The sequence below is a fragment of the Lactuca saligna genome, chromosome 3 (genome assembly GCF_052625555.1).
Source record: "Lactuca saligna cultivar CGN05327 chromosome 3, ASM5262555v1, whole genome shotgun sequence".
NCBI classification, from domain to species: domain Eukaryota; kingdom Viridiplantae; phylum Streptophyta; class Magnoliopsida; order Asterales; family Asteraceae; genus Lactuca; species Lactuca saligna.
Genome location: NC_136419.1, coordinates 145,892,376 through 145,914,055, shown reverse-complemented (window position 1 = coordinate 145,914,055; position 21,680 = coordinate 145,892,376). Strand labels below are relative to the sequence as shown.

The 21,680-nt window shown below is 41.7% G+C and overlaps 1 protein-coding gene across 1 annotated transcript in view; it reads left to right on the top strand.

Moving 5' to 3' along the window:
• The window catches only part of LOC145036063 (AT-hook motif nuclear-localized protein 10-like), a 46,338-nt gene extending 26,656 nt beyond the window's left edge, over positions 1 to 19,682 (top strand). Inside the window, exons 2-8 of the mRNA XM_078984543.1 lie at positions 17,853 to 17,940; positions 18,038 to 18,146; positions 18,260 to 18,336; positions 18,693 to 18,745; positions 18,821 to 18,952; positions 19,030 to 19,191; positions 19,314 to 19,682. Of these exons, the coding sequence (XP_078840669.1) occupies positions 17,853 to 17,940; positions 18,038 to 18,146; positions 18,260 to 18,336; positions 18,693 to 18,745; positions 18,821 to 18,952; positions 19,030 to 19,191; positions 19,314 to 19,496 (804 nt within the window). The 3' untranslated portion in view covers positions 19,497 to 19,682. The remainder of the gene's footprint in view (positions 1 to 17,852; positions 17,941 to 18,037; positions 18,147 to 18,259; positions 18,337 to 18,692; positions 18,746 to 18,820; positions 18,953 to 19,029; positions 19,192 to 19,313) is intronic.
• Positions 19,683 to 21,680: the final 1,998 nt, after the last annotated feature.

Here is a 21,680-nt window from a genome sequence, read left to right as displayed (position 1 = left end):
TCCTTGAGGTACTGAGGTCGGAAAAGCTATATGCAAAATTCTCCAAATGTGACTTCTGGTTACGGGAGGTCCAATTTCTGGGGCACGTTGTAAATCAGGCAGGGATATTGGTCGATCCGGCCAAGGTGGAAGCAGTGATGAGTTGGGAGGCACCGAAGTCACCTTCTGAGATCAGGAGTTTCCTTGGGTTGGCGGGGTACTATCGGAGGTTCATTAGGGACTTCTCCAAGATCGCGGTGCCGCTCACCAGATTGACCCGGAAGGGTGTTACATTTTCATGGGGACCCAAGCAGCAGACTTCCTTCGAGACACTTCGTCAGAGACTATGCGAAGCCCCAGTATTAGCTCTCCCGGAAGGGATGGAGGACTTTGTCGTATATTGCGACGCATCGATTTCAGGACTGGGTGCAGTGTTGATGCAGAGGGGCCATGTGATAGCCTACGCATCGAGGCAGCTGAAGCCTCACGAAGCGAGATATCCCACGCATGACTTAGAGTTGGGGGCAGTAGTGTTCGCCCTCAAAATTTGGCGTCACTACCTGTACGGGGTTCGTTGTACCATATACACGGACCATAAGAGTTTGAAGTATTTGATGGATCAACCCAACCTAAACATGCGTCAGAGGAGATGGTTAGACGTGGTTAAGGATTATGACTGTGAGATCCTATACCACCCAGGCAAGGCTAATGTGGTAGCCGATGTATTGAGTCGTAGGGCGGAGAGCACTCCATTGCGGGACGTATGTTTGAGATTGACGGTGATGACTCCGGTATTAGATGCTATTCGTGGGGCACAGCCCGAGGTTGTGAAATCTGGGATGCAGAAACAGGAGCGGGTCGTCGGGTTGATTTCAGAGTTCGTTATGGATGGACGGAGACTTCTGACGTTTCAGGGTTGGATCTAGGTACCATTCGTGGGCGGTACGCGTGTTACTTTGATGGAGGAGGCACACAGATCGAAATTCTCGATCCATCCCGGTGCTACGAAAATGTATTTGGATTTGAGAAAGGAGTATTGGTGGCCTTGCATGAAGAGAGACGTCGCCTGGTTCGTTGAGAGGTGTTTGACCTGCCGTAGGGTTAAGGCCGAGCACCAGAGACCGCACGGTAAATTGCAACCCTTAGAGATTCCTGAGTGGAAGTGGGAGCAGATCACGATGGATTTCATCACCAAATTGCCAAGAACTGCCAGGGGAGTCGATGCGATTTGGGTGATTGTGGATAGGCTAACAAAGAGTGCACACTTCCTTGCCATTAGCGAAAGTTCATCAGCAGAGAAGTTGGCAGAGTTATACGTGAGAGAGATAGTATCTCGGCATGGAGTGCCGACCTCGATTGTTTCGGACCGCGATGTACGTTTCACTTCCAGGTTCTGGAAGAAATTCCATGAGGAGTTGGGTACTAAGCTGCATTTTAGTACCGCATACCATCCCCAAACCGACGGTCAGAGCGAGCGGACGATTCAGACATTGGAAGACATGCTTAGAGCGTGTGTGTTAGACTTCGGGGGTAGCTGGGATGCGCATCTGCCGTTGGCTGAGTTTTCCTACAACAACAACCATCATTCGAGCATTGGTATGCCACCTTTTGAGTTGTTGTATGGTAGGAGGTGTCGGACTCCCATTTGCTGGGGAGAAGTGGGACAGAGAGTGATGGGCAGTACAGAGATCGTACTTCAGACGACCGAACAGATTCAACGGGTGAGGCAGAGGTTATTGACCGCCCAGAGCCGACAGAAGAGTTATGCGGACAGACGCCGGTCCGAGCTCGAATTCCAGGTTGGCGACTTCGTTCTCCTAAAGGTTTCTCCTTGGAAAGGAGTGATTCGGTTCAGAAAGAGGGGCAAATTGGGGCCCCGGTTCATAGGTCCATTCCGGGTAATTGCAAGGGTAGGTCGGGTAGCTTATCGGTTGGAGTTGCCAGCGGAGCTGAGTCAGATTCACAATACCTTTCACGTATCACAGTTGAGGAAGTGTATAGCCGATGAATCGGCAGTGGTTCCGTTAGGGGATATTCAGGTGGATGCAAGCCTGAATTACGCTGAGAGACCAGTAGCTATCAGGGATCGGAAGATCAAGGTTCTACGGAACAAGGAGATACCCCTGGTGTTGGTTCAGTGGCAACATCGGAAGGGATCGGAGATGACTTAGGAGCCGGAAAGTGAAATGCGGGAGCAACATCCGGAGTTATTCGCAGAATGAGACTTCGAGGGCGAAGTCTAGTTCTAGTGGGGGAGAGTTGTAACAGCCCGGAATTTCAGGTATTTCTTAAAATTATTTTTGGGGCATATTTAGGAGGGGACTCGGCGAGTTGGTGCCTGACTCGCCGAGTAGGACCACGGTCTTGGTCACAGATTCACGACGGGACTCGACGAGTCCATTAGGGACTCGGCGAGTCGACGCTGTTTAGCTAAAACCCTAGCCGTTTTGATTCTGAATCGTATATAATGTCTTTAGGGCCGTCATGTCTCGTCTTTTGGCCGATTGAAGATAACTTAGGAGTCTGTGGGCATCTGGAGCAAGGGTGAGGGCTAGTGGAAGCTTGAAGAGGTTGTTAGACAAGGAGAGGCAAGGTGGTGATCAAAGGAGGTTCAAGGGGTCGAGTTCTGAAGGTTGGGGACACAGGGAACACGTTTCCAGGTAATCTTCGGATCATATCTGTAGCTTTTACGTTGTATGCGAATCTAGGGTTTAGGAAACCCATTTAAGGATTTGATAGATTATAGTGTTGTTACAAGTGTTTAAACCCCTGAAATAGTATATGTGAAGGTCCAGGAAGCCCCATATCTATATATTATGGAAACATGCGAAGTACAGGAGGCAGTTGATTGATTGCATGGCGAGGACTCGCCGAGTCCAATGATCAGACTCGGCGAGTAGCCTGAAGATTCACTAGGACTCACCGAGTTGTTCTTCAGACTCGGCGAGTAGCTTGAAGACCTACTGGAACTCGTCGAGTCGTCCTTTAGACTCGGCGAGTGGAGTCGGGGTGTCTAGACTCGCCGAGTTGCCTTTGCACTCGACGAGTCCGGTCAAGTTGACCGTTGACCTGTATGTAATTTAGTAGGGTCAGTTGTCTTATTTGATAAGATCATTAATAAAGGTATGTGGTATTATAGGGAGCCTGCAGATTAGCGGATCGAGTGCGAGTAGCTCGAAGGGTTTATAGCTTGCATACTACGAGGTGAGTCTTCTCACTATACTTCACCCGTAAGGGTTTGACTGCGTGACTGGAAGGTTGTATGTGTTATATTTATGCTACGTCTAGAGGGGTAGTTGCTTTATATGTGATGTATGCTTATATGTGAAGTATGCTTATACGGGCCGGAAGGCGTGACTTTATGTGATAGAAAGAACGGTATGATGTATGACTTATGTGCTATGTGTGATATGTTATATGTGTTATGTTTTATACTATTATGGGCCGGAAGGCAAAATACTATGGGCCGGAAGGCGATTATGTTACGGGCCGGAAGGCAATGTTATGTGGACCGAAAGGTCCGGGCCGGAAGGCGTATGTGGGTAAGTCGTATACTGGGGAACTCACTAAGCATTTATGCTTACTAGTTGTGTTTATGTTTTTCAGGTACTAGCGATGACCGTGGGAAGGCGCCGGCGTGACACGTACACACTGCCATTGTTGGAGATCTTGAGGATTTATTACTTATACTTTTGCAATAAACTGGGAATAAACTCTTTTGTCGAATAATGATGTTTTATTTTAAATGAAAATTTTATTTGAAAATCTGAGCTGTTACATATATATAGAAATCTGAACCATATTCATTCATTAGTTGCATTTCCAACTAGAGAAAAGCCGAATTCTCTCTCACGGATCTTCGGGATTTTATCCCAAATCGTGAGTACTTTTATCTAGTTATATTATATAGCTTAGATTGTGTGTTATAACATCAAAATCGGATCAAAACCCCAAGATTTGGAAGTTTACCTCCCAAGAACACTTGGAGAGTAAACTCCTTTTTAAGGGCCAAAAGAGTGACCAATGTCCCACAAAGCCTTGGAACTCAAACTAGAAGACACCATTACATGTTTAGACCACAAAATCAATTAAGAATCAAGGGTGAAAGTGAGTTCACGGCCAAGGAAGTTCTTGGGCCGTGAACTCCATTTTAGGTTGCCAAAATGCCCTAAATGCCTTCATTGAGCCAAGAGACTAGCATATCACATTACCTTGATGTATCTAGGACCCAAAACAATCAAAATACCAACACCTATGGGTGTTCACGGCCGCAAACACATGACCAATTGGTCCATGGACCGAAAACTCAAGTTAGGGGTGTTTTGATGCCACAAACACTTCCTTAAGGCATGAGACTAATTTAGACATGTACCCTAAAGTGTTTATAGCCTAGAAAACATAAGGAATCACAAGGATAAAGGAGTTTACGTCCAAGACAAGTTCCTGGGCCGTAAACCCCTATAAATGAGACAAATGACACCCTAACTCCTTCCTTATGCCAAGAACCCAACATAGATCATATCCTTGAAGTGTTAGGAATCTCAAAACATCAAATGGTACTCCTTACCATGAGTTTACGGCCGTAAACTCATAGGGGAGTGGTCCCAGGGCCGTGAACATCAAGCAAGGCCATTTTAAGGCCATAAACCCACCCAAACACTTGTTTAATCCTAGAAGCACTTCACCACTTGAGTTGTAATAATGTTAAGCTTCATTTAGGGGCGCTATATAGAGTTTACGGCCAGGAGTTTACTCCCCTGGGCTGTAAACTCCAACACACTTGGTCTATTGACCATAAAGTCCCATAAGAGGTCTTGCACTCCTTTGTTGCAACCCTTTAGCCTCCTAGCACTTGACCAAAGTGTTTTCCTCGCATTAGGATATTTATACATGTTTAAAGAGTGTTATAATCAGTAATTGTTTATATACATATGTCTTCATATGTAATTAGGACCATTGTGTGTGTCAAAAGTCTTCACTTGACACCTAGCAGTCCTACCTCTTCAGTTCATCCGTATCACCCACAACAGGTGAGTTCATACCCCTTAATCAATGTTTTAACTATTTTTAAATGTTTTATGGGGGAATACAAGTAGAATCATGTTAGTTACTATATCAATCACATGTGATTAGTAAATAGCATTCAAATGATTGGCTACTCATTAGTCGTTTTACCAAACAGTTTCCTTCAAATGTTTTTCATAAGCATTTTATGTATTTAAAACTCCTTATTAAACTGTACATTTTACTCTGTATGTTTCATTTCAAACTCATTTACAATTGTGTTTCAAACAAATGTTCTTTATACTAAACTGTTTTATCAAACCCATGCCTTCAAACCGTTCTCTAGATTGACAACAAGTCAATCTTTTCTTAGATAATAATTATGTTCAAAGGTTTTACAAAACTTACTTTATGCTTTTATATTATAAATTGCATGCCTGTACATGTATATTTATATAAGGAATGTTTAAAAGATTTAGGAAGGCTATCCACCCTATTTCCTTTTCGCGCTTGAGATGTGGTCTGGTGGGATATTAGGTACCCGTCCGAAGGTCGTTTAAATATTCGTTATATATCATATGTACATATATAGTCATAAAGGTCCTTCCAGTTCATCCAATGCCCTTGGGTAGCAAGGGTATACATCCATGTCCATACGTACTAGTTAGATTACTAGTAAACTACCATAGGGGCAGTTTAGGAAGATACTAGAACTACTACTAGAATGCGATATCATACAATGAGTCAGTTCATTCATGAGTCAATACTTGCTAGATAGAGAGCACATACATTACAGCTAGAACATTACAGTACATTACTATACATGCTAGATAGAGAGCACATACATTACAGCTAGAACATTACAGTACATTACTATACTTGCTAGATAGAGAGAACATACATTACAGCTAGCACACGTAGAACATTTCAGTACATTACATATACATGAATACGTTGACATAATTGTGATCCACTGTATCAGAGCATGTCTTCAATGGCATGGCCCGAGTTTTAGCCAGAGTCTCTTGGAGGGAGAGCGTGAGTTTGTGTATAGATCTATACTGGATTGACTATCCTACACCTTGCTGCTAGCTACAGCCGGACCTGCAGGTCTGCGAGTGCCAAACATCATACCTTTTTATGACCTACATTTAATTGTCGTTGTTAACCAGTCGATAGTATGGTACAATAAATCACATGATGCTTTAATATAAATCCGGTTTAAAGTAGTTAGTACAGCAGTAGTTCTTATAACACTACATTACAGTACTACATTAATTTTTCCTTTTACATATATCTAGTGATTCTTTTCACTTAAACATTAAATGTAAAAACTATATTTTGTTAATGATCATTACACTTGGGAAAATTACAGACTTTTACAAGAAATGAACATTTAGAACAGTTAAGTCTTGGTAGAAGGCTACATTCAAAGCAGTTAGGTCTTGGTAGAAGACACCTTTATATACTAGTAGGAATCATAGGGATTTATAGGGTTTCTCAAACATTTATAGTTGTTTTAAACATTTTCAAACTTACAGTTCATATACATTTTCAATACTTACAGTTCATATACGTACAAATACTTACATACAAATTAAGACACTAAAATACTGATGATCTCACCAGCTTCAAAGCTGATACTCTCTTTCAAAATAACTTGTATCCTCAGGTCAAACATAGACAGGTACCGATGCAAGGTTTAGAGAAGATGGAGTTCGTTCAAGACTCATCTTTCATTTTGTTTATACTTTAGTGTCTATTATAATTTGACAGAACACACTTGTATTAAAATTATATTATTAATGCAATGGATGATGTTGTTGCTTGTTTACTACTTTTCATTGTTGTGATACTGTACATGACGTCCTCTGCCCCAGAACGTTTCCTCCGTTCTTGGTTTTGGGGTGTGACAAAACTCAACACCGAATATTTCAAGCACACATCCCTGAATCACATCGGTGGGATACACTGCTCGCTCGTCAAGTATGGAAACTCACAGAGGTCGACTCAACACCTCTCGATGAATACTGGTGTGCTGACTAAAGGCTAATGACACAAAAGATTGACTCGAACCTGAGTCAAATAACACCAAGGCAGGCACAAAACACACAAGGACAGTACCTGCACATAACATAATATAAACACCATATCTCAAACATCATAGTAAATATGTGAAAGAATACATACTAGCAACAACATCGGGCGCCGTGTGGACCTCCTCCGTGGTCAACTGGAAAGCTCTCCCTCATGCCTTTGATGCCTCGGCCTTCACCGGCCGGCTCTCGGTAGCTCGAAAAGCAGCAGGGGCCGATCCCTATGATGCTCCCTGTGTTGATCCCCGCAGCTGCGGACACTTGGCATTGCTGGTGTCTGGTTTGGTTGTAATGAAAACAGACTGCAAAACCCTTGGGGCAATCCTTGGCCATATGCCCCTCCCTTCCACACTTGTAGCAAGACCCTACTCTACACAGCCCCTCATGACACTTGTCGCACTTGCCACAAGTAGGGCCCTTCTGGTTCCCTGATCTCGAATTGGCCGGCTACCGGCTGGGACTGAGTCGGTCGCCAATCCCTCCCCTGAGACTCTGCCTCCTCCCTAACTTGAGTCTCCATCTCTATCTCCCTCTTCCGAGAATTTTCCTGAAGCTCGACAAATGTTCGGTATGACGAGTTCTCCATGAACTCTCGTATGTCCTGCCTTAGAATACTTAGATACCGACTCATACGTGCCTGCTCGGTAGACACGTGCCCAGGGCAGAACATCTCCTTCTCATGGAACATCCTGGTGATCACAGTAACAGACTCAATACCCTGCTTGAGGGTCAGAAACTCCTGGGCCAAACATTCCCTCTCCACCGGGGGGACGTACTCATCACGAAATATAGCAGTGAACCTCTCCCAGGTCACTGTGGCAAGCTCAACAGACGAAAAGTGCGCCGTCACAAACTTCCACCAGTCCTTCGCTCCCAAGCGAAGCTGGTTTAGCGCGAACCGAACCCTCAAATGCTTTGGACATGAACACGTATAGAAACATCCCTCAAAATCAGAAACCCATCTCGTCGTAGCAATCGGATTCTGCGTCCCATCAAATTCTGGTGGCTTCGTGTTGTTGAACTCCCGGAACAGCAACGAATCGCCACCCTGAGGTCTGGCAGCAGCAACAGTTGCGGTAGCTGCAGCCTCAGTAACCACTGTGTATCTCTAATCGAAAGTCTCAATCAGAATGGTCTTAATAGACCCAAACATCTTGTGAGTCTCTGCACGGATAGCCGTAGCCACCTCCTCATGGATCATCTGGTGGAGCTCCTCATCACTCACCCCGCTGGTTCGTGGTCTGTGGTGTGTCCCAACCATGATGTCTCTGAAATACAACATAAAGATATCAGATACTTGCTCGAGCATACTCGCACTCGATAACTCGACCCTACTCGTTCCCTGGTACCCCAAGGATTCTTACTTGGGCTGTACACTGCTCCGTTGTCTTCAGTAGTACGGGCCCAATACTACCGTCCACACCGCATCAGTATTCATCCCAAGTCCTCCTCCTAGGATCCCAAATCTCAAGTACTCTACTCTCGCTATGCATATTCTACTCTCTAGCAGATCTCTCACAAGCTCCTCGCTGCTATCTATTCACTCTTAAGCATCTCCTAGCAGCAAAACCCCTAGGCTAAGGCATCACAAATCAGACCACCCTAGTCCTAATAGGAATACCTAGCCTACTCTAGCATGAATAACATATTATCTCATATCACATAACACATAATATAAGGATATTTTGGGAAATCATCGTTTGGGCGCTGGTTGATCGTACACACTGCTCTGCTCTGTTCTTATCAAAACCTTTTTACTCTTTTAGAAAAATTTTGTTTTACTTCGAAAAATTCCTCAAATCCTCAGTTTGAGTTCAAATGCGCTCGAAGGTGGATCTGAATCCCTCAAACCAAAGCTCTGATACCAACTTGTAACAACGTAATTTCAAGACAATTTTTCACTTTTAAAATTTATAATTTTAATTCATAAACATCTCATATCCTAATGTATCACATATCAAATCCTTAAGAACACATCCCAAGCTCAAAATGTATAAAAACTCCAAGAGTGTGTACTGATCATGCCGGCGCCTTCCCGCGATCCTCACTGGTACCTGAAACACATAACACAAAACATTGTAAGCATAAATGCTTAGTGAGTTCCCCAAATTACCACATTAATACATAATAGCCACTCAAGTCTATAACTTTGTGAGCCCTCTGGTTCTAACTCTGTGGACCCTCTGGTCCTAACTCTATGGACTTTCCAGTCCTAAATTTGTAAACTCTGATATACACTCAACATAAATCACATAGAAATAATGTTATGCAACACATCACACAAATAGCATGGAAGATACTCAATCACATAGCTCTAATTACCACTCAAGGTAAAGTATAGTGAGAAGAATCACCTCAGATAAATCGGTAAACCTCGAATTCTGAAACCATGTACCAACCTCTGCCTAATCACATCATAATTACTCTAATTAATACAACTTCTAAAGGGTACGCTAACCCCTATCTCTAAGTCCTCTAAGAAGGGTAAAAGGCCATTCTACCCCTCTAATGGCTCAATAGTCCAAACATTGACTAAATCCTAAAAGTCAACGAAGTCAACTGTCAAACTTTGACCAGACTCATCGAGTGCACTCAGGCGACTCGGCGAGTCCGCACTAGTCCTCTGGATCCTTCCAATCCCCACTTGCCATGACGAGTCCCCTTTCCACTCATCGGGTTACTCAGCAACGAATCGCGGGGAAATCCCGACTCGAATCGTCGAGACCACTTATGAACTCGGCGAGTTGCTCCCATGAAAACACTCAAATGACCTTCTGAATCAGATCTGCTTCCCTAATCTATAGATCTGGCTTCTCCATAGCTAATAACCACGTAAAGGTCAAATATTGGTACACATGCAAGGCACTCTAATCTTATTTTGGTGAAATCCCTTCTTGCATGGCAACCTATGTCCCTTTCCTCCATAGAACCACAAAAAGCAAGGTGATTCAAGTTCCTTGGAGCTCAAAAGGTCTGGATCCAGAGTTTATTACTCAATGGGACACTAAATCTCAACCACACAAGCCATAAAAGATATAGAAAACCCTAAATTCAATGCTCTTAAGCAAAAACAGAGGAATAAGGTCGAATAGCTACCTCAAAATGAAGATCGAAGCTGAAAACCTCCGGAGATGAAGTCCTCTTGCCCCCTTCTTGCTAGAAACCCTTCCTCGTTGGCTAAATCACACCAAAAATGAACAAAGAAGATTAAACTCTCTCACAACTCGCTCCAAATCGCTAGGGTACCTCTCTGTGGACTGGTAGCCGCAAATGAAGGCTATAAAGTCCTTTAAATAAGGCTCAGGCCCGGGGAATTAGGGTTTCAGTCGTCAGCATGGACTCACCGAGTCCTCCCTTACCACCTCGTCGAGTCCCCTTATTTATCAGTCAGCAATACGTGATCCTACTCGATGTGTCTAGGCGTCAACTTGTCGAGTCCCTCTTTTAACTCCAAACATAATGATAAAATATAATACCTTGAAATCCGGATGTTATAATTCTCCTCCACTAGAATCAGACTTCGCCCTCAAAGTCTTACTCCGCAAACAACTCTGGATACTTCTCATGCATCTCCGATTTCGGCTCCCAAGTCAACTCAGACCCTCTCCGATGTTGCCACTGAACCTGCACCAGGGCCACCTCCTTGTTCCTCAGAACCTTGATCCTTCGATCCACAATCGCAACTGACCTCTCATCATAATTCAGGATGGCATCCACTAGAATCTCCTCCAATGGTACTACCACCGACTCGTCGGCTATACACTTCCTTAACTAAGATACGTAGAAGGTATCACGGATCTGGCTCAATTCCACAGGTAGCTCTAGATGGTATGCTACCCTGCCCACCCTCACAGTCACCCTGAACAGACCGATGTACCGGTGGCCTAGATTGCCCCTCTTCCAGAATCGGATCACTCTTTTCCAAGGAGATACCTTCAGGAGTACGAAGTCTCCCACCTAGAACTCAAGCTTGGACCGTCGCCTATCCGCATAACTTTTTTGGTGACTCTAAGCTATCAGTAGCTTCTGCCTGACCTGCTGTATTTGCTTTGTTGTCTGAAGCACTAAGTCAGTGCTGCCCATCACCCGCTGCCCAACCTTTCCCCACCATATGGGAGTCCGACACCTTCTCCCATACAACAACTCAAAGGGAGGCATGCCTATACTTGAATGGTGGCTATTGTTATATGAAAACTCAGCCAACGGCATATGTGTGTCCCAACTTCCTCTGAAGTCCATCACACACGCTCGCAGCATGTCTTCGAGCATCTGAATCGTCCGCTCACTCTGACCATCCGTCTGTGGGTGGTATGCAGTACTAAAATGCAGCCTCGTACCCAACTCCTCATGGAATTTCTTCCAAAATCTGGAAGTGAAACGTACATCTCGATCTGACACGATTGATATTGGCACTCCATGTCATGCTACCACCTTTCTAACATATATCTCTGCCAGCCTCTCAGCAGAAGACCTCTCATTGATAGCAAGAAAGGGAGCACTCTTCATCAGCTGGTTAACAATCACCCAAATTGCATCGACACCCCTCGCAGTCCTCGATAATTTGGTGATAAAATCCATGGAAATATGTTCCCACTTCCAATCGGGAACCTCAAGTTGCTGTAACTTGCCATATGGATGCAGATGCTCGGCCTTCACCCTGCGATAGGTCAAACACCTCTCTACGAACCACACGACATCCCTCTTCATACAGGGCCACCAATACTCCCTCTTTAGGTCCAAATACATCTTTGTGTCCCCGGGATGGATCAAGAACTTCGACCTATGTTCCTCTTCCATCATAATGGTACGTGCCCCGCCTTCCAACGACACCCAAATCTGACCCTGAAAGGACATAAGCCCACGGCTATCGGAAACGAACTCAGATGTCTGACCGATCACCCGCTCTCTTTTGCGATTTTCAGGTCTCATGGCCTCTATCCGGGCCTCCCAAATGGTGTCCAACACCGGATTCATCACTATCAATCTCAAACAAACATCTCGTATCGGGGCACTCTCCGCCCTGCGACTCAGGGCATCGGCTACAACATTAGCCTTGCCCGGGTGGTACAGGATCTCACACTCATAATCCTTTACCACATCCAACCATCTCCTCTGGTGCATATTCTGGTTGGACTGATCCATCAGATACTTCAAGCTCTTATGATCCGTGTATATGCAACATCGGACCCTATACAAATAGCAATGCCAGCTCTTGAGGGCGAACACCACAGCCCCCAACTCCAGATCGTGAGTGGGATATCTCGTCTCATGAGGCTTCAACTGCCTCGATGCGTATGGTATCACATGACCTCTTTGCATCAATACTGCACCCAATCCTGATATCGACGCGTCACAATATACCACAAAATCCTCCATCCCCTCCGGAAGGGCCAATACTGGGGCTTCACATAATCTCTGGCGAAGTGTCTCGAATGAGACTTGCTGCTCTGGATCCCAACTGAATGCTATGCCCTTATGGGTCAACTTTGTGAGAGGAATCGCAATCTTGGAGAAATCTTTGATAAATCTCCGATAATAGCCGACCAACCCTAAAAAACTATTGATCTCTGAAGGGGATCTCGACACCTCCCAACTCATCACCGCCTCAATCTTTGCTGTATCAACCAATATCCCATTCTGGTTAACGAGATGCCCCAGGAACTGGACCTCTCGTCACCAGAAACCGCACTTGGAGAATTTGGTGTAAAGCCTCTCTGATTGCAGAACTTCGAGGATCTCCCTCAAATGCTCTTCATGTTGTTCTCTTGATCTCGAATATAACAATAGATCATCGATGAACATGATCAATGAACGATCCAACATCGGCCTGCACACTATGTTCATGAGGTCAATGAATGTCGCTAGTGCATTGGTGAGCCCGAAATGCATCACCACAAACTCGTAATGCCCATAACGAGTCCTGAATGTTGTCTTTCGGATATCCTCATTGCGTACTCTCATCTGATGATATCCAGATCTCAGATCAATCTTGGAGAACCAAGACGCTCCCTGTAACTGATCAAACAAATCGTCGATCCTCGGCAAGGTTGTAACGGTTCTTGACCATCAACTTGTTCAACTCCTGATAATCGATATAATCCGGTGCAAACCATCCTTTTTCTTGACAAAAAGGATCGGCGCTCCGCACGGCAAGCTACTCAGTCGAATAAATCCCTTCCCCAGCAGCTCCTGAAGCTATGAGGATAACTCCTGCATCTCTGGAGGCACAAGGTGAAAGGGAGCCTTAGCGATAGGTGCGGCCCCCAGTACCAAATCGATACGGAACTCTACCTGGATCTCGAGCGGCACACCCGACAACACCTCGCGGAAAACATCTAGGAACACCCACACTATCGGGACCTCATCGGTCGAACTCAGCCTCTTTACATCTGCTCTCATATCCACCACATACGCCATAAACCCACTACAGCCCTGTTGTAGGCTCTGCCTCGCTCTAGCAACCGAACAAAATGCTGACCCAGGACGGGTACCCTTGCCATAAATCTTCCCCAAAAGGGATCTTCCCTAAAAAGGGATCTAATAAATAAACAAGCAAGGTATAGACTTTATACCTTTCAAAGACTGCAAATGATGAACCAAACTCGAATCCTTCAACCTCTTCTTGATCCTTCTATGCTCTTCCTTCTTCCTTGAGGTCAAAACCCACAAAAATCACTCAAAAGCCTTAGATCTTGCACCAAAACACTTAGGGTTTGCTATGGAGGGTCTTTAGGAGTATTAGGGACGAGTGGTGGCTGAAAGAGATGATTAAATAGGGTGCAAACCCTCAAATTAAGGTTTTGTCCAGTCAGAGCCTACTCGTCGGGTCTGGTCGCGGATTCTATGAGTCCATCACTTAAGTCATGTGTCTAATCCCACTCCTACTCGACGAGTTGGGCCTTCAACTCACCGAGTCCCAAGCTAAAAATGCAAAATACCACAATATAAATTACATACCAGGAACCGAGTGTTACAAATCTCCTCCACTTATTTCAGACTTTGTCCTCGAAGTCTATAGCTTTTTCATGGAAAAGTTCTGGGTAATGCTCCATCATCTCATCCACTAGCTCCCAAGTCCACTCTGAGCCCTTCCGGTGCTACCATTGCACCTTCACTACCTCCACCCTCTTGTTCCTCAGATCCTTCGACTTCCGGTCGAGGATCGCCACTAGCTGCTCAATATAATTCAGACTATCATCGACCTGAATATCCTCTAAGGGTACCACTGCTGAGTTGTGACAACCCGAAATTTCCATTCTGAACAAACCATTTGAAGCCAATAGAAGTAGAACAGTTACAGTGAAAACTCAGATTTCGAGTATAAGTTTGGCAGTTTTCAGGATTTTACACTTAAGGAGATATTAGGAGAGTGGATGCACTAGGGTTTTGTGCAAAACTGTTATTCCAAGACTCTAGGACATTAGAGTTCGTTCCATGAATAAAAATATTTTCTGCCAAAAATATCTCAGGACTAAAAATAGAATTCTGAACCAAATTGGTTCATTTGTTGAATTCCATTTAGAGAAAAGTCAATATTCTCTCTCACGGATCTTCGGGTTTTCATCCCAAATCGTGAGTATACTTCTCTAGTTGTTTTATAATACTTGTTATAAGCTTAATAACATGGATTACATGTCAAATATGTGAGATCCGGGAGTTTACCGCCCAAGAACGTTCTTGGGGAGTAAACTCCCTTTTAAGGTCCTAAAGGGTTCTAATGACCCTCAAAGCTTTAGAACTCGAACTGGAAGCCTCCAATTCATGCTTTAGACCACAAAACAATTAGGAACCATGGCTAGAAGTGAGTTCACGGCCAAGGAGCTTCTTAGGCCGTGAACTCCAAGTCTTAAGTGCCAAAATGCTTTGAAACACTTCCTAAGGCTTAGACTTAAATTAGGACATGTACCCTAAAGTTTTTATAGCCTAGCAAACATAAGAAATCACAAGGAAAAAGGAGTTTACGGCCAAGACAAACTCTTGGGCCGTAAACACCCATAAAGGGGTCAAATGACACCCTAACTCCTTCCTTAAGCCAAGAGACAAATTAGGACAAGTACCTTAGTGTGTTTGGGGCCGGGCTAGCAAACACCACTAAAACACCAAGAAAAGAGAGTTTACGGCCCAAGATATTTTAGGGCCGCGAACTCCAATATATGGTCCCAAATGGTGCCATAATTCCTCCTAAAGCCTTGAACAATTGCCTAGAACATATCCTATGTGAGTATGGGACTTGAAAGCATCTTAAACACCCTCCCAAGGGAGTTTACATCTGTAAACTCCAAGGGATTATGGTCCCATGGCCGTAAACTCCTTAAAGGAGTTAATATGGCACCCAAACACTTGATTTAGCCTTGAAACAATTCACCACATGAGTTGTATAATTGATAGACTTCATTTAGGGGCTTGTTGAGAGTTTACGACCAGGAGCTTACTCCCCTGGGCCGTAAACTCCAAGACATATGGTCTTTAGACCATAAACTCCCATTAGGGGCATTGCACTCCTTTGTTGCAACCCTTTAGCCTCCTAGCACTTGACCAAAAGTGTTTTCCTAGCGTTTAAATGGCTATACTTGTATAATTAGTGTTTTAATCACTAATTATTTATATATACATATGTTTTCATATGTAATTAGGATCATTGTGTGTGTCTAAGTCTTCACTTGACACCAAGCACGTGTCTGATCCTTCCGTACGATAACAGTCCGTTCAATTCCAGTTACTTACTACAGGTGAGTTCATACCCCTTAAAGAATGTTTTAAACTATTTTTAAATGTTTTATGGTGGGGGATACAAGTAGGATCATGCTACTTATTATGTCAATCACATGTGATTAGTAAGTAGAATTATGCTACTTATTACATCAATCACATGTGATTAATATACAGCATTCAAATGATTTGGCTACTCATTAGCCGTTTTACCAAACAGTTTCCTTCAAATGATTTTTATAAACATTTTATATGTTTTAAACTCCTTATTACACTGTACCTCTTACTCTGTATATCACATTTCAAACCTATTTACAACTGTGTTTCAAACAAATGTTTCCATATACTAAACTGTTTTATCAAACCCATGCCTTCAAACTGTTTTATAGATTGACATCAAGTCGATCATTTCTTAAAATAATATTTATGTTCCAATGTTTTACAAAACTTATTTATGCTTTTATATTATAAATTGCATGCCTTTATATGTATAGTTATATAAGAAATGTTTAAAAGACTTAGGAAGGCTATCCAGCCTTTCCTTTTCGAGCTTGAGATGTGGTCTGGTGGGATATCGGGTACTCGTCCGAAGGTCGTTTAAATATTAGTTATATATCGTGCACTACTAGAAAAAAGACCTTTAATGACGCACTTTTTACGACACGCGATAATTAAAGATACGCAAAAGGACGTGCCCTTAAAATAGTGTCATCTCTCCAAAAAATTTAAGGATTTACGTCACGCTTTATTGTGTGCCCTTAATTTAGTGTCTCAAGAAAAAAAATTAAAAACACGGAGGGCGCTTTATCTTAAACGCGCGTCGTCTGTACCTGTCGCTTTATAATTTTAATGAAACGCGCTTTTAGTAGACAAGGGGGGAAATGAAATCCCCAAAATTTTGAAAACCAGCCTTTTTTTTCTATCTTCTATCTATCTTTCATCTTCAACCTAACAAGGACGAGCATTGCACTCTTGATTTCCCTAACTGTTTTCTCATTTTCTGATTCAAACTTGAAAGAATAAAAAAAATCTATCAATTTTGAAGCCTAAAAAAAATCTAACAAGGACGAGTATCCATCGATCCGACTTCCAAAAATAGAGGGCATCGATTCCACGTTTTCCGGGGTTGGGAGGAAGGAAAAACTGTTGGTCCCGTGTTGGTTTTGTGATGTTCAATCGAAGAAAAGGAAATCAGAATCGACGATCGCTGATTTCGCTAATATCCACTCCGACCTCTTATGAACGCAAATGGTAAAGATCTGCTTCGATTTCCCGATTGGTCTTCCTTTTTTTTCTTCTTTCCCTCTTGCCCTAATTATCGACTCCTCATTTTTCTCTCAGATTTGAGTCTCCTCTTTCATAAAAAATAAGAGGTATCAAGGTAAATTTTCTGAGATTCGAAACTATATGACTCGAATTAGAGGTTGAAGATCATAAATTGATGGTTTATTCTGTCTTGGAACACATGGCTCTACGAACCCTCGCGTTTGCTAAAACCCTAGTTGCGATATCCAGGTTTTAGCAACATCTGCTTCGATTTCCCGATTGGTCTTCCTTTTTTTCTTCTTTCCCTCTTGCCCTAATTATCGACTCCTCATTTTTCTCTCAGATTTGAGTCTCCTCTTTCATAAAAAATAAGAGGTATCAAGGTAAATTTTCTGAGATTCGAAACTATATGACTCGAATTAGAGGTTGAAGATCCTAAATCGAAGGTTTATTCTGTCTTGGAACACATGGCTCTACGAACCCTCGCGTTTGCTAAAACCCTAGTTGCGATATCCAGGTTTTATCCCTCTAAATCATCCAATTTCATTTCTCTTTCCTAACATTCATCTCCCTCTCTGGTTAATCCTACTCTTTAGGACCTCGTGACTATCACTAGTCCATTACATAGTCGAAAAAAAAGCCCCCTAAAACATAGCAACGACCAGTAGTTCTAACAGGATTCATCATGAGTATGTGTTGGATTTTTTGCCTTGTGGTTCTGGTAATTATTGTATCTTCAAAATTTTCTGATTCAAAATTTTGAATATAAAATTTGAATAATTAACATCTATTTTGTAGGAATTGTCACTCGTCCTCTTGTTCTACTTCTTTATAAGATTAAAGAAGGAAAAGAATATGCAGAGTTTGCTCACATTCTATGAAAGTGGTTCACTGATTTTGGTATTATGACTAAAAAGCTTATGATCCTTTTGTAATTCTCGATCTCTCTGCATAATCTTCTTATATATTATATACTTTTGTAGTTGCTTTGAGGAAGGAGTTTGCTGATGCAACTGACAGAGTGACAAGTCATACCAAACATATTTCATATGTTCCTATGTATCTCAGTATCTATTCTCCAAATGGTAATATGTAATTATAAACAAAAGATGTTTCATGCATATCAAATGTTAGAAAACATAATAAGTTATTAATAAATCTATTATGTCTAAATTTTTGATCTTTTATAATAAGTTACCAAACAGATTTCATCCGGATGAAGATAACAGGCCTGCTAATTTATTTGATATAACATCGGATTTATCATTGGTGTGTAAAGCTTGTTCTTCATTTTACTAAAGTACACCTTTAAGTTTACTATCTGGATTCTCTCTGATTCTATCCATGCCATCTTTGAGCAGATTATTGCTTTAGGCCCTTACACCACGACTGACAACTTATTCTTTGAGCCACTATCTGATCTTCTTGCATATGCGTAAAGAAAGCAGCCTCAGTTGCTTCTACTGGTGAGAATTTACAATTTTAAACCTGTATAATAAGATTAGCATTCTATCTTGGGATTTCCATTCCCCAGTTTATCTTTACTCAATTCGTTATATCATAATCCATAAAAACATACAAAACATGAAATTTCTTACAACTTTTTCCATATTTCATTCAAACATAAACCATTTTCAGGTTCACCAGGAGTGGGGTTCATGCCGCATATCCTTGATGTTAAAGCTGGAGAGGTGCAATCATTATTCTTTTTATGTTTCTGAAAATTTTTAATTTACCAAAATTCATAATTTCTTATCTAAATGCAGGATGTGTTGGGAAAATTGATGTGGTTTTCTCAAAACAGCACTCGAGCTGTGTGCATTCTATCAGCTAATGGCGCCATATCTAATGTTACACTTCAGCAGTCTGCAACATCTGGTGGAACTGTCACATACGAGGTTTTTTTTCTTGAAAATTCATTATTTATTTATTTTTGATGTATAAAAAATATTTAATTTATTTATAAAAAATACAGGGACGATTTGAGATCTTATCTCTTTGTGGTTCATTTATGGTTTGTGAGAGTGATGGGCAAAGAAGCAGGACTGGTGGTTTAAGCGTGTCACTTTCAGGGCCAGATGGTCGTGTTTTAGGTGGTAATGTGGCTGACCTTCTCACTGCTGCATCACCCGTTCAGGTTTTTTTTCTTTCTTTCCATAAATATGGAATGGAATCAACCATTCCATTCCTGATTCCTGATTCCTGTCTCCTGATTCCAAACCCTAAGAAACTTTGTTTTTATCTTGGTAACTTTTACAGATGATTGTTGGTAGCTTTGTTCCTGCAAGTCAGAAACAAAGAAAAACAGAGGCGAAAATAGTCAACACTACTCCCGTCAATGTGGGGACCACAAGCGGATCTTCAGGTGGAGGGATCGGGAGCCCGCTAGTCCACAGTAACAACAGTAATCCACAAGGTATGGCTAATATGCCTTGGAGGTAACTAAATGTCTAAATCCCATTTGTTTGTGTTGTAAGCAACATAACATAACTCTCTATTAGGAAGGAGAAGGAACCTTGTCTTTTTTTGGTTAAGTTTCTAAATTAGTGTGTAAGGGTAGTTGTATGCCAACAAATGTGATGATGGGTTAATTATGAGTTGTTGGTTTTATTGAAAATGTTAATAATATTGTGTGCGTATTTTTAGAAATTTTTATATATATGACATGTGGTGTTCGTATTTAATTATCCAAGAGTAATAATGTCTTTGGAATTAATGTGGAAATGGAAGAAATAGTTCCATCATGATGTCAATATTTTGTCTTCTTCTCTTGCTGATAGGTCCAAGAAATCTTGTACGTAGAATGGACCTTTGTCTCTCTTTCGTGGCTTTTCTGTGATCTTCTTTTATGGTAAAAGTCCACATGATAATGTGTGATAAGAAGAAGTTTTATTACATCTATAAGACTTTTAGTTGCATAATTGCTTTTTTTTTCTTTGTCTATATCTTGACATCCTGGATCAGTTTGCGTCATGATGAAAACTTTTTTGTCTTGTTTTCTTGCTATTAGGTCTGGATTGGACCTTTTTTCTATTGTGACTTCTTTTGCAAATCCTTAATTCGGTGATCTTTTCATGGTAAAAGGTAAAAGCCTCATGCCAGTTTCACATAAAACTTTCTGAAAAGATGAGGTTTATTTAACTTGTTGGTTTCTTATTTGTGCATATGGAATAAAAAAATACAACCATATCAGATTCACATAATAGTTTGTGATAAAGATAAAAAGGAGTAAATTTTGCATTTTTTGTAGCATAGTCAGTCACCTTACTGTCTTATTTAATTCGGAAATATGTGGTGTAATTTGCAGAAAGAACAGCACATGGATGATCCTTCAGCTCGGTAAGTCCATATGATTTCCTAAAAACTTTTCATCCTTTTCTTGTTATTTTGTAGTTATTTAACCCATCTTCACACTTATTTTGTACTTATGTTTTTTGTGCAGGCAATATAGATACTGTGAGCAAGTTCATAGATTTAGAGTCCTTAAGTGGTGTTATTAAGGAAGAGTGGAGACAAGTGAGGCACACATTTAAAAAAATCAACACAAATCTTGTTTACAGTGAGCCACACATTAGGTTATTAGAGCTATTAGTTTGTATATTTTTGTTACAACTTTTATTGATTTGTTTTATTTTTCTATGGAACAATTATTTGTATGACATTAAATTTTATGTAATGGATTATATTTTTTGTATATGATATATTATTTTCTATTATTGGACATTAAATGCAAATTTAATTTGAAAATTAGTAAATCCATAAATAATTTTTTTTAAAATTTAAAATTATGATACGCAAAAATGTGTGTCATCTTTATTTATGACATGGCCTTTCTTGACATGAGCTTTCTTGATACGCATTGCGTGTCATAAACACGCGCGTCGTAAGGTTACGACACGCGAATGCGTGTCGTCTTCCTTGATCACAGGGCCTTCCTTGATACGCATTGCGCATCGTAAACGCGCGTCGTAATTGCGCGTCATAAATGCGCGTCGTCTCTCTTTATGACAGGGCCTTCCTTGACACGCATTTGCGCGTCGTCTGAGCATTTTACGACGCGCAATGAGCGTCGTAAAAGGCCTTTTTTCTAGTAGTGGTGTGTATATATATAGTCATAAAAGGTCCTTCCAGTTCATCCTATGCCCTTGGGTAGCAAGGGTATACATCCATGTCCATACGTACCAGTTAGATTACTAGTAAACTACCATATGGGTAGTTTAGGAAGATACTAGAACCATTACTAGAACGCGATATCATACAATGAGTCAGTTCATTCATGAGTCAATACTTTCTAGAACATTACAGTACAGAACATATACGACTATAATAGGAAGAGAACATATAAAACTATACTAGAATGATTACATTACTATACTTTCTAGGTAGAGAGCACGTACATAACAGCTAGAACAGTTCATTTCATTACATATACAAAAATACGTTAATTATTGTGATTTAAATCGGAGCATGACTTAAATGTCATGGCTCGAGTTGTAGCCAGAATTCTCTTGGAGGGAGAGTGTGAGTTTGCGTATAGATCTATACTGGATTGACAATCCTACACCTTGCTGCTAGCTACAGCCGGACCAACAGGTCTGCGAGTGCCAAACGTCATTCCGTTATTAC